This window comes from Drosophila montana, unplaced genomic scaffold, assembly GCF_035044405.1.
Source record: "Drosophila montana isolate Dmon_TW-CO22-7 unplaced genomic scaffold, ASM3504440v1 contig_3200_1, whole genome shotgun sequence".
NCBI lineage: Eukaryota > Metazoa > Arthropoda > Insecta > Diptera > Drosophilidae > Drosophila > Drosophila montana.
The window spans coordinates 5,163,361-5,178,794 of record NW_026998080.1 but is presented as its reverse complement, the minus strand read 5'-3'; the positions used below and the strand labels follow the sequence as shown (position 1 = coordinate 5,178,794).

The 15,434-nt window shown below is 40.7% G+C and overlaps 2 protein-coding genes across 2 annotated transcripts; one reads left to right on the top strand and one right to left on the bottom strand.

The window, feature by feature from the left end:
- Positions 1–187: 187 nt before the first annotated feature.
- On the bottom strand, positions 188–1,959 carry LOC135431811 (fibrinogen-like protein 1). Its single transcript, XM_064687139.1, has 2 exons — positions 744–1,959; positions 188–676 (listed from the first exon to the last, which is right to left on the bottom strand). Exons 1-2 carry the CDS (start codon positions 1,904–1,906, stop codon positions 544–546), a joined length of 1,296 nt encoding a protein of 431 aa, XP_064543209.1. The 5' UTR covers positions 1,907–1,959; the 3' UTR covers positions 188–543.
- Positions 1,960–2,420: 461 nt separating this feature from the next.
- Cirl (Calcium-independent receptor for alpha-latrotoxin) lies at positions 2,421–14,965 on the top strand. The gene is made up of 13 exons (XM_064687870.1): positions 2,421–3,046; positions 3,265–3,320; positions 4,399–4,488; positions 4,828–5,017; positions 5,823–7,276; positions 7,344–7,571; positions 8,134–8,344; positions 8,410–8,650; positions 10,418–10,583; positions 10,645–10,874; positions 10,936–11,033; positions 11,103–12,929; positions 12,989–14,965. Exons 3-13 carry the CDS (start codon positions 4,464–4,466, stop codon positions 13,434–13,436), a joined length of 5,118 nt encoding a protein of 1,705 aa, XP_064543940.1. The 5' UTR covers positions 2,421–3,046; positions 3,265–3,320; positions 4,399–4,463; the 3' UTR covers positions 13,437–14,965.
- Positions 14,966–15,434: the final 469 nt, after the last annotated feature.

Genomic DNA, 15,434 nt, shown 5'->3' with positions numbered 1-15,434 from the left:
ATAAACAAAATATTTCATTAGCCTTCCTTGACGATTACATCCCAATATCATTGAAATAATTAATTAGAAACGTGAAAATAAAAACTAATGAAAACATATTTTTAGGCCAACTAAAATTAAGAAGTAAATGTTACTTTTTACTTTAAATGTTACTTACTTTCATTATAATTTTAAAACATTTCATTAATATTACTTGTTCAATGATAACAAAGTGTGATTTTCATAATCATTGCCTTTTTAATGCCATTCAAACGAGAAACATTGGAATGTACAAGCTTTCGATCTGTTCATTTTATGAACTAACGTGTACTTTTCATCTGAATAATGCACACGCCAAATATGATTTGTCAAATTTGCTGCAATAAAACTGAAAACTAATTGCATCATTGACTTGTGTGTCAATAAGCGCAAAACACAAGCGCAATGCAATGAAACGAAATGAGATACAAACAAATAATGGGCGTGGAAATGACTTGGGGCTTATCTGTATCTGTCGGATATCAGATATCAAGATTCAGATATATCAATAGAAGCCTTTGGTAATTAATTATTGTGCGCGTTCTTTGGCCGGATGAGCATTTGTACCGACTTTAGGGACTTAAAGCTATACCAGCGATCCCAAAAAATGCCTTGTTCATTGTCCATTTGCTTTTTAAAGTATTTTCCATTCAGATTGCTAGAGAAAGAAAACATTTCCATTTATTGAAATAGTTACCTTATTATTGGGAAATTTCGGGTCCTACCTGCGGGAGCAGAAGTCGTACCACCAAGCCCCATGATGATATTCAGCGCAATTGATGTGTGTGAATTCGTCGTGGTCCCGATCAAAGGTTGAGAATTTCATTTTGTCATGTGTGCGCATTGCATCGCTGGCATTCCCATGAAAATTGCCAAGCAATTTCATTTCATAGCCCTCCTTCTCGCTGCCGATAATAAAGTCATCGTACAGGGCAAATCGTCGAGTGCCATTAAATAGACGCAGCGAAATATAAAGTTCGTGCGGCTGAAACGTGGTCAATCTGTGCAGTTTTTCCAAGCCAATGAAGAACTCTCCATTCAATTTGCCAAACCCATTGCGGTACTCAACCCAGTTGCGATAGAAGTTCACAGACCCGTCGAAACGTCGCTGGATAACCGTCCAGCCGGCGCCCGCTGCACTGAGTCCGTCGCAAGGCACCAAAAATGGTCGAAAGTCGGGCAGTTGTATCAAATGAATTCCAATGGATTTGCCGTAGGGCAGACAACTGTTCGTTGCCGCCTCCCAGTCGGCCAGTAGGTCATCTTTTCTTTCTCTGAGCCGGTATTCCAAAGCTTTTAGCCTAGCTTTCAGTTCGCTAATCGTTGCCGCATTAGTTTCGTTTTGTTTTTTATACAGACTTAGCAAATGCTGTTTTCGTTTTAATCTCGCTCCGTACGTGCTGGTCTTAGATTCCAAGCTCTTGATCTGTTCGTCCCTTTCGGCTAATGCGGCTGTGGATGATATATTTTGAGCCTTGCATGTTTCCGACAGCTCCTGAAACTTTTTCAATTGATCATCATCCGATTTATCCCTCGACTGTAGCTGACTTATTTCATTCTCCTTGTCCTGGATGGTGGCTGCGTTTTCAGCTAGTTTGGCCATATAAACGTCCAACAGGTCATTGAGATCATCTTTGCTGATGCTGATTGTCTTGTGGGCATCTATTTGAAACTCCGTCAACTTTGGCTTAGGCGTAACCGTCTGATTACCAAGCGGCGCCTGGCTTTGTGTTGTGTTCTGGCACATTTCCGATTTGTTCTTCATTTCTCGTGTACAATCTTTAATTGGATCCTTCTTTTTAGTACTAGTAAGTGAGGAAGTGGCTTGTAAGGACCACGGAATAACTAATACGATCATAAACGTGGTTAAATAGTTTTCCTTTTCCATAATAATATTGCAAAAATAATAACATCCGCGCACATTAAAGCGCTGGCACTTGAAGCGATACTGAACTACACCCACAAATCAAATGACTATTTTATAGCAACTATAATTCAGGAAGTTCAGCTAAGCAATTGTCTGATAAGAAGTTAGCTGGATTATAGGCACGTGCACTTGAGATTTTAAGGCTGATTTAGTTGCTGTATGCTGTAAATCCGGAACTACGCTTTCATATGATTCTATTCATTTCGTATTTCAATAATTCTTTTTCACAATTAGTCTTTATATGTGGATAAAACTACCCGTAACTAGATATTTTGCGTTTAATTCTATATACTGTGCAGCTTTTTTATAAAGAAAATACATTTTAAATTTGAATAATCCCGCACTTGCGAGCAAGTTGGCAGCACCGCAGATGTACATTGGCTTGATTATATTGCCGTCCTTCTCCCACGCATGGACTACCATTCATTTAAGTATACAGAATTTTTCTGAAAGAAAGTTGTGTGTGATTTGGGCTCCCATCGTAAAATATAAAACGGCATTAAACAATTGCATTAAATATCCAGATAATAAGAGAATCAATCCTCGTGCATGGCTTAATGCCAGTAAGCCATTTTGTGCAAATATCCATTAAATAAAAAGCTAAAAATCAAAAATAAATGCCACGATAAACGCGACTCTAATTCAAACCAAAACCAGTTTTCGTTCAGAAGCGACTTTCTCAACTTCGCCGTCTCAAACACATCTCATACGTCAGCAAGTGCAGTCGCGTTCTATAATAGTTAAGAAAAAATACAAATAAATTAACAAAAACGCAAAAAGTTGAAATTTTAGTTCAAATAACAAGCTTGCGCTTAAACCCAAAACTATAGTTATGGGTGTTGTGCCGAAAAACGTACTACAAAAATCATATGAAAGAGCTGAGAACAAAGGCCAGAAAGGGTGCTCCGCTGGCCAAAGCAGCGCAGTCTCTGCTGCAGCTGAAAAAACTTGATTGTGTTAGTGTGCGTTTGTCTGTGTGTGACATGGCCGCAGCAGCGCAGCCAGCGTCAAATTTTCTCTACATGGGACTGCACTTTTACGAATGCAATTTGAGTGTACAAAGAAAACGAGTCTGTTCGCTGGAAAAGCGACAAATGAAGGGTGCGTACATTCTTACAAACACACATACATACGTACATATATATGTATGTATTTACAATGTTCGTATGTCGTATGTGTATTTATAGTCTCAATTTTTGTGTTTATCTGCTGTTTTTCTTGTTTACTTAGTTTATCTTCTCTCCCTTCAATTTCACATATATGTAAATATGTGCATACACACACATATGTGACTAATGCCCTGATTATCGTACTTTCAGTTGTGGCTCGTTCGTAACTTGCTCTGGCAATGGCTTCCAACGAATTGGGAACTGTGGTAAGTGTGACCTCATGAATTCCACATATGATAACTGAATCAATGCTTCTGACTTGTCGAAATTTCTTACGGCAGAGCAAATAACCATTTACCAAATACTTTGAAAATCATTCTGTAGAAATCAGAATCATTAAGCAACAACCTGAATTTTTTTGTAGATAAAAAAACGAACAATAAATTATTAGATGCAATCCTGGATTGTTCCTGGATTTTAAATGCATTCCACATACAGATATTGATAAAAATTTATTAATAAAATTAAATGATTATTAATTATATGCACAGCATATCAGAAATCCAAAATATTATAGATTGTATATTTTTTAAGAATACATACAAAATGAAATTTTTTGTGATTTTCTTAACCAAGTGGCTACCCTGCTAGGAAAAAGAAGAGATTGTCTGAAGTTAAGCATATCAACCTCACTTTATTGAAAAATAGCGCTAAAAAGAGGTCAGTCATGTATTAGCTGATTAGATTCTAATGGAATCATTAATGTCAGGCTTGTGGCAAGGATTATTTATTAGATTAGCCGAATACCATAGTAGCCATAATATTTACAACATTAAGTTATGTTTAGAGTTTGTAACTAAGGAAATTGGATTGCCATATTTTGATCCGAAAATAATACCATAAACGATTAAAGGAGAAAACGCAGGTAATGTGTAAAAAAGAATGAAATTTTTTACCCAGTACAAATTATGATATAACAAATAACTCCGTATCGCTAACTCAAAACTCACATTGTTAAATGGAGAGTCCTCCAGTAAATGATCACTTTGTACAAACATTTGAATTTGTATACCCCAGAGACAAGTAATATTGAACTTTCGGAGCACATACATTTTAAAAATTTAAAACATGATTCTTTAAATATCTCATTTACCTATATATCAAGCCGATAAACGACTTTAAGCTTTTAACATTTTTTTGTCAACTGTCAGCAGACAAGAGTGACCCAAAGTTGTCAACAGAACTCTATCAATTAGTTTTATGATTGTGTCGTTTGTCTGTCTATTTACTTATCAGCAGCAAGCGTATCAAATAAGTACATCATGCCGAAACTTTGTCTTACAGTTCAATAAACTCGGACAGCAATTGATAACACTCGAGACGGAGGCCGACCTGCGAGTTGATTGGGCATGGGGCATTGCCTGGCAGGATTTGGTATTTATGACTACTATTCTACTTGCTACAAAGCATCGCTAACGACCCTCCAACCACCACACATACTAAGTATATCGCAGGCAACGAAAAAGCGTGTATCATGATGCATATATATAAATATTCACTTTGTTTTTGTATATAGATATGCCCCCATATATAGTGCGTAAGTGTCTTTGCAGAACCAACCACCAACCAAAACCAAACCAAACTACAACAAATCAACGCAGCGCTAATAACAATTTTCTCTATTTCACATATCCATATAATATATATATATCTTTATTTATTGAATGATAACAACAATATCTGAATACCAAACTCATGTAGAAACATTTGCAGCACCCAAATATCAAACCGCCTACGCCTGCGAAGGTAAGAAACTCACCATTGAATGCGAACCGGGCGACCTAATCAATTTGATACGGGCCAACTACGGACGCTTCTCAATCACTATCTGCAATGATCACGGCAATGTGGAGTGGAGCGTCAATTGCATGTTTCCCAAGAGCCTCACCGTGCTAAACTCAAAGTAAGACTCATTAACTCGCCAATGTTCTGTTATTATCTTTTGTAAATGAAAATAGTGCCAAATATCAAATACCCTTGCAATTATATGGCATTGCATGACATACTTTTATGATCAAATGATAGATTTAGTTATCCCATATGGCCGACTCACACTTTCGCGCTACCTATTTGCCATGTTAACTGTGCTATTAATACTGTCCTAGAATATCTATTCTTTGTAGGTTCAGTAACTATTCTTTCAATTCTTTACACGTTTCGTGTCAAAAGAATAATGCCTTCTACAAGCGTATATCGAATTATTCAAGTAATATTTATATATACAAACAATGTCCTATACCTACAAGCATTCATATACAGTGAAAACTCCAATAGCGAACAGCAATTTAAAAAAGTTAGTTCAAATTATTCCCAAACAATTATTCACCAATTTGGATTTATAATTGTCCTGATGTCAATAATGTTAATGTAAATATTTATGCCATTATGTTGAGATGGCAATTACAATTTCTGATTATATTAAGAAGTTTTTGGTTTAGCTCGAGTCAATTGTCAATTGCCGCAGAGCAATAAAATAGCACCGAGAATTTAAAACGAATTTAAAATAAAGCATTTTTACCTCCCCCAACAGCTGGCTTAAATGGGAGCTACCCTATCACTGTACAATTATATACTCTGTACGCTTTTTTTGAAATGATTTGTAATAGTTACTTGTCTAATGTACTAGATATGGTAGCTGAAATTTTTACTGCAGTTTCCTTAAGTGATGTAACTGCACTTAGTAATTAATAAATGCTTTCGGTTCACAGATGTTCTCACAAGCAAAGCTGCAGTGTTTTGGCGGCCACCAGCATGTTTGGTGATCCCTGTCCAGGCACTCACAAATATTTGGAAGCGCATTATCAATGCATCTCGGCGGCACAGACGTCGACGACTACCAATAGGCCAAGTCCACCGCCTTGGGTACTCAGCAATGGACCGCCCATTTTCGGCAATGGTAGCGGTCTTATACAGGCACCACCACCACCGCCGCCGCGTCTACCCAGCCTGCCAGGTGTGGTGGGCATTCATGGCATCAATGCAGTGCCGCCCACGCATTCTACGCCCAGCAGCAGCACGGCCACGCTGCCTGGTGGAAGACTCAAGGGCGTTACCAGTGCAACTACCAAGCATCCGGGTGGTCGACATGATGGATTGCCCCCACCACCTCAATTGCATCATCATCACCACCACACGGACGAGACAGTACCCACCAAGCCCAGCAGCAGCGGAAGCACTGGCAATGTTACGTCTCCATCCAATACACGCATTTTAACGGGCGTGGGTGGTGCCGGCAGCGACGATGGCACACTGCTCACTACCAAAAGTTCCCCTAATCGCACACCAGGCACTGTGGCCAGTGCTACAAATAGCAGCTTAAATATTGGTGGGACTGGAGCAGGAAGTGTGGTGCGCACTATAAACAATATCAATTTAAATGCGGCTGGTATGGGCACAGATGATGAGTCTAAATTGTTTTGCGGTCCGACGCATGCCCGGAATCTTTTCTGGAACATGACTCGCGTAGGCGATGTCAATGTACAACCATGTCCAGGCGGCGCTGCCGGCATTGCGAAATGGCGCTGTGTCTTGATGAAGCGTCTACCTGATGCGGCCTACGATGAATATGACGATGATTTGCCAGTTGCCAGCAGCACAACTCCAATACCGCCCAACTCTGCAGGTGATTGCTTGCACAACAGCAGCAGCTGTGAACCGCCAGTAAGCATGGCACATAAGGTCAACCAAAACCAGCGTCTCCGTAACTTTGAACCCACGTGGCATCCATTAACGCCGGATTTGACGCAGTGTCGCAGTCTTTGGCTGAATAGCCTCGAGATGCGTGTTAACCAACGCGATTCTTCTTTAATTTCGATTGCCAACGATCTGTCCGAGGTAACCAGCAGTAAGACGCTCTATGGTGGCGATATGCTTGTCACTACCAAGATCATACAAACCATGTCTGAGAAGATGCATCACGATAAGGAAACGTTTCCCGATCAGCGGCAGCGTGAAGCTATTATTATGGAGCTGCTGCACGGCGTTGTCAAAACTGGTTCCAATTTACTTGACGAATCGCAACTATCTTCGTGGTTGGATCTCAATCCAGAGGATCAAATGCGCGTTGCCACCTCCTTGCTAACTGGTCTTGAGTACAACGCTTTTCTGCTGGCCGATACCATAATCAGGGAGCGCAATGTAGTGCAGAAGGTTAAAAATATATGTAAGTACCCGATCTAATAAACAACTGTTTGATATATATAGCCTAATCCACATATACCCTTTTTTAGTGCTCTCTGTCCGCGTATTGGAAACAAAAAACATTCATGGCAGTGTCGTATTTCCCGACTCTGATCAATGGCCACTTAGCTCCGATCGCATTGAATTGCCTCGTTCAGCACTAATCGAGAACAGCGAGGGCGGCCTGGTGCGCATTGTGTTTGCGGCCTTTGATCGTTTGGAGTCCATACTGAAGCCAAGCTATGATCATTTCGATTTAAAGAGTGCACGCAGCTATGGTAAGTTTAATGAACTAATTAGTACTGATATAATTGCAAAATATACATTAGATTACTTTATCAGAACCTTAATCCAAAACTGCAATTTTTGAATATTTTACGAAGAGCAGATACCAAATTTATTGTGGTAGCTCTCTATTCATATAGACCCAACACAACGCCTTAATAATATAGGCAGAAGGAAGCATTTTCAATCTTTCTAGCTTGGTCAGCACCAATAGCCAAGCCCACTTAGTCAAGTCAGTCTGTCTGCATGTGGGAACCAGTGGGTCTCATGACCTATAAGAACTAGAGACTTGCAATTTTAAACATATATGTCACTTATTGTCAAGTATATACAGATCAGGTATATATCTTTGCTAAAGCTGGAGCAAGCGAGCACGTAGCGCGAGCTGCATCTGGAGAATAGAGTTTTCCGACTAGAGTTTTCTTAGTTAAAGGTTCAACGTAACCATTGAGCAAAAATTGACAACAGAAACGAAAGCATTTCAATAATATAAGAAATATTACCGCAATAATAATATATAAAATACTAAAGCGTATATGCCTGTATATTACACAGTACGAAACACAGCTATATTATCCAACGATACTGATGCCGCCACTGGAGATATGCAGCAGCGTATTCGTATACTCAACAGTAAGGTTATCTCAGCCAGTTTGGGCAAGGGACGCCACAGTCAGCTGTCGCACCCGATAACGCTAGTGCTGAAGCACTTGAAAACGGAAAATGTCAGCAATCCCACCTGCGTTTATTGGAACTACATTGACCAGTAAATAACCGCTTAGCATAATTGGTAATAGGCATACTGATATATAGATTAATTTACACTTACAGCGCCTGGTCCGTTAATGGCTGCAGTCTCGAGTCCACGAATCGCACGCACAGCGTCTGCAGCTGCAATCATTTAACCAACTTTGCAATACTTATGGATGTCGTCGACGAGCATCAGCACTCGCTATTCACCATGTTTGATGGAAATATGCGTATATTTATCTACATCAGCGTCGCTATTTGTGTTGTTTTCATCATAATAGCGCTGCTCACCCTGAAGCTCTTCAATGGCGTCTTCGTCAAGGTAAGAAACGCAAATTCCACGCAGCTGCCGCATCAGCGCGCGGGGAGTAGCAGACGCCAACAGAATAATATACGCGATCAGACCCATGAATCTCTAACACTTACAACGCCTACTGGCCCAAACAATAACCACAACAACAACAATATGCAACAGCATACGAATTTTATACAGCATAACTCCATACGCAACTCGCATCGCAACAATTTAAATTATAATGTTCAGCAGCAACAACAGCAGCAGCAACAGGTGGTCGCTGCGGCCGCTGCTGCTGTAGTGCTCTCTCACAGTCACAATAATCACAACAACATGAATCAGCCGCAACGCGGCATGCAAATGAACAATCTCAATTTGAATTTGCATCCTCATGGAGCTCAAACGGCTGCTACAGCGACCACGACGACGACAGCTGCTGCTGCGGCGGCGGCTGCGTCTATAGCCGCTGCTCTGCAGCAACATGCGGCCCATGTGGGTGCGGCTGCTGCCAATGCTGCGGCCAGCAACAATTTGAATATTAGCCACAATTATCTGCAAACGCGACAGCAGACACAGCAGCATCAGCAACAACAACAACAACAACAGCCACATCATCAACATGCGCAGCACTCACAGCACAATCATAATCTGAATGTCGATGGCAGTAACGCGCTGGACACGAACAACATCATTATGCAGGCTAACATGGATGACTTGCAATATAAGTGGTGGTGGTGGTGAAAACAATAAGAATCACACAATTGTAGGCTAGGCTAGGATATACATACCAATATATACAATATATATATATAACTGCATAGGCAAGACATGTATAAGTGATATGTGTATTGTCTAGATAGTTAGATATAAAATTGCGGCGGCGCCTTTGGACCTGCACATGTGATATAAAGCTTAAGTAACTTAAATTGTATATGTAAACTTCACTAACACAATTCTAAACAGAAGACTTTAGTGCAAGGCCCGGGCGTATAGAGTTCAAATAATTTATTTGATTTTTATTTTTAATTTTAAAGTATTTGTACTTTGCAAACACAAAACACGCCCTGGCCTTGACCCTCTAATAGATATTTTCTTAGTTATTGTAGTTTAAATAAGTTTAGCGCATTTTCCTTAAGTGTAATAGTAATATATCATTTTGGCATGCTTTAAAAACTTTGTGAGTACTTTCAAGATTGAGCATTAACAAATTAATTATTTTTATGTGCATTTCTTTGTCTAACAAATTAACTTAAAACAAGATTATATTAATGCATTTAGTTCTCTTGTCATTTTCGTAATTTTCTTTGTGTGTGTCTGTAATTAATAATAAAAAATGTTTCTAATTTTGCATTGTAAATATTTGTATTTTGTGTTTATTCATTTTGTATTATTTTTATATTTGTTACATTTATCTGCTTGTTTCGTGCCTTGTTTCACATTCATGTTTTTTATATTACATACACATATGCGCTAAATGTTGTATCAGTCATATAATGCATTATTTACTTATTTTTGGATATTTTCACCACCAAAAGCCACCAAAATTATTGTTATCTAAATTAAGTTGGGCCGCAAAAGTCTTTAAATCTATCAATCTATCTGCTATGTTGAAGCAAACGAACTATTATTTAGAACCAAATATGAAATGTTTCAGAAGAAACATTGACTCCCTTTCTGTTTGGGTCGCCCGCGTTACTCAAAACTTTTTCGATCTACAGCGCTATTTTGTTTCAACTGTCAACTTATTTTTTTCGAATTTTCTTTCTCTCCCACTCTGAATCTCTCTTTCTGTAGTCTGCACGCACCTCGATCTATAGCAGCATTTACATTTGCCTGCTGGCCATTGAGCTGCTCTTTCTGCTGGGAATTGAACAGACCGAAACAAGCATATTTTGTGGGTTCATAACTATCTTTCTGCACTGTGCCATACTCTCGGGCACCGCCTGGTTTTGCTACGAAGGTAAGCGCTAATAGGTTATGCGCAGCGCAGCTTTTAACTTACGTTTCCCACTTATGTTCAGCCTTCCATTCGTACTCTACGCTCACATCTGATGAGCTGCTCCTGGAAGTGGATCAAACGCCAAAGGTGAACTGCTATTATCTGTGGTCATATGGCCTCTCACTTACTGTCGTGGCCATTTCTCTGGCAATCGATCCGAGCACCTACACGCAAAATGATTACTGTGTCCTCATGGAAGCCAATGCGCTCTTCTATGCAACCTTTGTGGCACCCATTTTGATATTTTTTGTGGTAGGTTTCTGTATTAAACACTCAATTGCATTCATTGCCTAATACCTGACTCTCTGTACAGGCGGCCATTGGCTACACCTTTTTGTCGTGGATCATCATGCGTCGCAAAAGTCGTACTACACTGAAGACTAAGGAGCACACGCGCCTAGCCAACGTGCGGTATGTGACGCAGCCTATATATATTGATCCGGAGGTCATGTGCTAATGTATTTGTGTTTATTTGCATAGCTTCGACATACGCTGCTCGTTTGTGTTTCTGTTGCTCCTGAGCGCTGTTTGGTGCTGCGCCTATTTATATTTGCGTGGCGCCAAACTGGACGAGGATGTGGCCACCATCTATGGCTACTGCTTTATCTGTTTCAACACGCTGTTAGGCCTCTACATATTTGTGTTTCATTGTATACAGAACGAGAAGATACGGCGCGAGTATCGCAAATATGTGCGCCAACACGCCTGGCTACCTAAGTGCCTGCGTTGCTCAAAAACATCCATTTCCTCTGGTGTTGTCGCTGGTAATGGCGGGCCAGGCGTCGGAAGCGTCGCCAACAACTCCGCTGGCACACTTTCCAAGTCAAAGTCAAAATTGCCGCTGAGCGCAACCGACGAAGCTCGTGCAGTGGAGCAACAGCAACAGCAGCACGAAGTGCCAGCCGCCGACGATGCAATCATCATGGGCGCCGGCTCCGATTGCGAGCTAAGCGAAGCCCAGCAGCGGCGCACGCTGAAAAGTGGACTTTTAACGGGCAGTTTGCAACCAACGCCAGTTGGCGCGGTGGTGCTCGAACGAGGAACGTTGCGCTCTACTGGCATGGCTAGCGTGGGGCATGCATCACCCACAAGCTCTGCTGGTTCTACGCATCTCATATTTGCACATAAGCCGCAGCAACAGCTCCAACAGCCGGGCGAGGCATATTATCATCAGCCAGACTACTACAGCTGGAAACATCCGCAGGCAGGTCAGCGAGAGTACTACAACAATACTGGAGTTACTGTTAATGCAGGAGTAAGTGGAGTTGGGGGCGCCTCGCCTTCACAGGCGCATGAGGTATTTTATTGGACGCAAAAACACAACAACCAGCACGGCAAAAAGAAGCGCGGAGGTAATGCCGGCGCTGTGCCCGCCTCGCCCAGCGGCTCTCTTCACAGTCGTGTTACGGCCGCCTCCCAGGTGTTATTTTACCCATCGTACAAGAAAACCAGCGGCTTGAAACAACCACCAGCATCTCAAGCTTATCCACACTATGCCGAGGCACTGGACCCACCCAATGCAGCTTACTACCAGCAACAGCTACAGCAGCAGCAGTTGCGTCAGCAACGTCAGCAGCAACAGCAACAGCTATCCTCGGATGAAGAGCAGGCGGAACAGCATGCACACCTATTGCACTTGCAGCATCAGCAGCGACGTGCCGGTGGACCACAACTGCCAGCGCCTCCGCCACACATGGCGCAGTACCAACAGGAGTTGTTAGCGCAACAGCAGCGCCAACAGTATAGAAATAAGCATTCCAACTGTGATCTTAGCCAGGGGATGGGCTTGGGAAAAGGCATGGGCATGGTCCTCGGTGATGCCTATTACAATCAAGGCGGGAGCAGCAATGGTGGCGGCGATGGTGGGCCTGTTTATGAGGAGATTCTGAGTAACCGAAATTCAGATGGGCAGCACTATGAAGTAGGCGACTTTGACGTGGATGAAGTGTATAACAACAGTGTTGGTACGGGCGTCTTTAACAGTATGCGCGCCGCGGTAGCTGCCGGAGGCAATCGCTATTGTGGTGGCAGTCTAAGCGGAGGCAGCGTTACCTCTAGAAATCAACAGCAGCAACAAAAACAGAAGCAGCCGCCACGACGTTGTGTAGCGGATGATGACGACGACGATGACGATGATGAGTATGATGACGAGGTGACGGCAGCGGAGCAGCTGCACGACAGCGTCTGTGATGATGAAGATAACGATAGCGATATTGATGATGATACTCACGGATTGCCGCCTCAAAGTGATGAGCGCATGCGTCGTCTAATGGCGCTTCAGGACGAGGATTTTAAACGGCGGTTTCAGTAAGACACTCAATTTGATGTTCGATAGTTAAAAAAATTAACTTTTTGATTAATTGCAGACGCCAGCAGCGAAAAAATGGCTTACCCTTGGATTATGGGGCGTCGGCCCAAACAGCATCAATAACCCATCCAGAACACAATGGAGCGGTTTTTGGGGTTAGCGGCGGCGTTGGTGAGGGCTCCATGCGTGGCGCATACCGGCAACAACAGCAACAGAATGCCAAGTCACCGAGCGCACGCTTGGCGGTAAACGAGCTATTTGGCCATGGTAATGCAGGACCGCCGCTGCCACCGGCCAATCAGACGCCCGCACAAAAGCGTCAGCAGCTACAAAAACTATCACCGCAGTCCACAACATCTTCGTCGTCGCACACATCACACAGCAACCCGCAACATGCTCCTGCACACCATATCCAGCATCAGCAACAACAGCAGGCACGTCATTTATCGGCTATGCTGGATGAGAACAATACTGTGCGCTGCTACCTGGAGCCGTTGGCCAAGTAAACAGCGAGAGTATCAGTAGCCGACAGCAGCCCTCCACACATTGCATGGCAGGCAGCTGATCGTTGTCTTAGGCAAAAATTGTAGCTTAGGTTTAGCTATACCTCTAGTATTAGTCATTAGTCGAAATATGGAGCATTGTGTGAAACAACATGCTGTCATGTCATGCTATACGTGCAGTGATTCGAGAATCCCAAAACTTTATATGTATATGTAACTCAATTAGACCATAGGCTAAACAACCAACCAACCAACCAACCAATGCGGAGCAAAACAAATTCAATATGCAAATTAAATGGATATTGTTGTCGCTCACAATTTATACCAACTCGATATATAAATGTATGTACTGTATGTATATGTATAATGTAATATGTAATGTATAAAGTATGTGAAGCGCATACATGTCACCCACATGCCATTTTTAAGTAGGTTACCAATTACTATACCATATGTGTATATGTGTAAGATCTGAGAACTATATGTAAATGATATTTAGGGCGAGCATATTATGTATTTTATGTAATTTATAGGGCGTATATTGTTTATTTCTTTTTTCGCTGATTAATAACCTAAGAAAACAATAATTTTGCTTGGGATTTGTTTCAAATTTATAAACCAAATGAGAAAATCGAAAAACGAAAATGAGAAATCGGTTTTTCGCAACGTGCTGTAAATTAAGCTTAAGTGCACTAACGTTCATTGCCCAAGCTGACCCTAAATGTGAAACAAATCTTATGCGCATTGTTTTTATTTATTTTTAATTCGATTTGTATGCCATTTGTTATTGCATTTCTTTTAAACTTATTTTAAGAGATCCAGCAAAGCATTTCAAGTGTACATTTTCATCAATATGCTTTAAGCACAAATATAGGGCATTTATTTTGTACTATTTTTTGTTTAATAAAAAGAATTAGTAGAGCGCTTTACTATATGTACGAGACAAGAAATGTTATTGCTATATAAATGTCTTTAGAATCAGCATCACAAGCATGCTAGGTACATAACTCCACAGTGGGAGGAAACCCGAAACAGTAAAATATACCTACTTATATAGTAAAGAAAGATTTCAACCGAACCTCACTTGTTAACTAGGAACTAACTGTAAAACTCTTTAAACTAGCTAACACAAACTGAACTATAAAGAGACACCTTTGTTTCCCTATATGGCTCTAGAGAATTTCCACGCATGTGTACAAAAACCAAATAAAGACAAAAGCAAAGTGCAAAATATAATATTACCAAATATTTCGTAACACGCGATATACGCGTTAACTAAATATGTACTGCCTGCACAGCTCTCCTTCACCCCAGCATGAACACAAATTACCATTAATATTAAAATCAAGCCTATTTCAAATGCCAGTTAGAATGCAGCAAATAAGAGACACAACTTATTATGAGCACAAATAGACAACAAATTACTTCTAAAGCACCAAGATGCTTCTAAATTTTATATACATAAAAGAAAAAACAAAAACATATGTTTACTAACAGCATTAAATTTAAATAGGTATAAATGGATTGCAAAACGGCAACAGGCAGTGGTATTGATGCAGTTAGGGCAAAGCAGCTGGTAAAGCAGAATGAAGAGAAACTAAATAAATCTATAATAAAAACAGAAATATTGAATGTATAGTGTTGCGCCTCCTAGTACTTTAAATATATTGATCAAGAATATATATCTGATATGAGTATATATGTAAATGGATATTTATGATTATAATGCAAAGCAAATGCCGATATCTACAAACTTCTTTTTGTCTCTACATGTTTACTTTTGGATGGAAATGTAACAATTACAAGAAATAGCAAAGATGACATAAACTTAAACTGTGTGGAATAAAAATGTTAATGTACACAATTTTTCTAATTAAGACAAATAAAGATGAAAATTGAATGCATTTCAATTTAAGTATTTTTCAATGTGAATAGATTCTCGTTGCTGATGACGCGCGCTATTGTTTTAAATGAGAAGTTATCGGTAATCGATATGCGACA

Excerpts from the sequence above, each read along its gene's own strand:
- LOC135431811 (XM_064687139.1), bottom strand. The coding sequence starts at position 1,906 with ATGGAAAAGGAAAACTATTTAACCACGTTTATGATCGTATTAGTTATT. Across the intron at positions 677-743 it reads TACGACTTCTGCTCCCGCAG|CAATCTGAATGGAAAATACT; the intron begins GTAGGACCCGAA and ends TTCTTTCTCTAG.
- Cirl (XM_064687870.1), top strand. The coding sequence starts at position 4,464 with ATGGGGCATTGCCTGGCAGGATTTG. Across the intron at positions 4,489-4,827 it reads GCATTGCCTGGCAGGATTTG|CACCCAAATATCAAACCGCC; the intron begins GTATTTATGACT and ends AAACATTTGCAG. Across the intron at positions 7,572-8,133 it reads AAAGAGTGCACGCAGCTATG|TACGAAACACAGCTATATTA; the intron begins GTAAGTTTAATG and ends TATATTACACAG.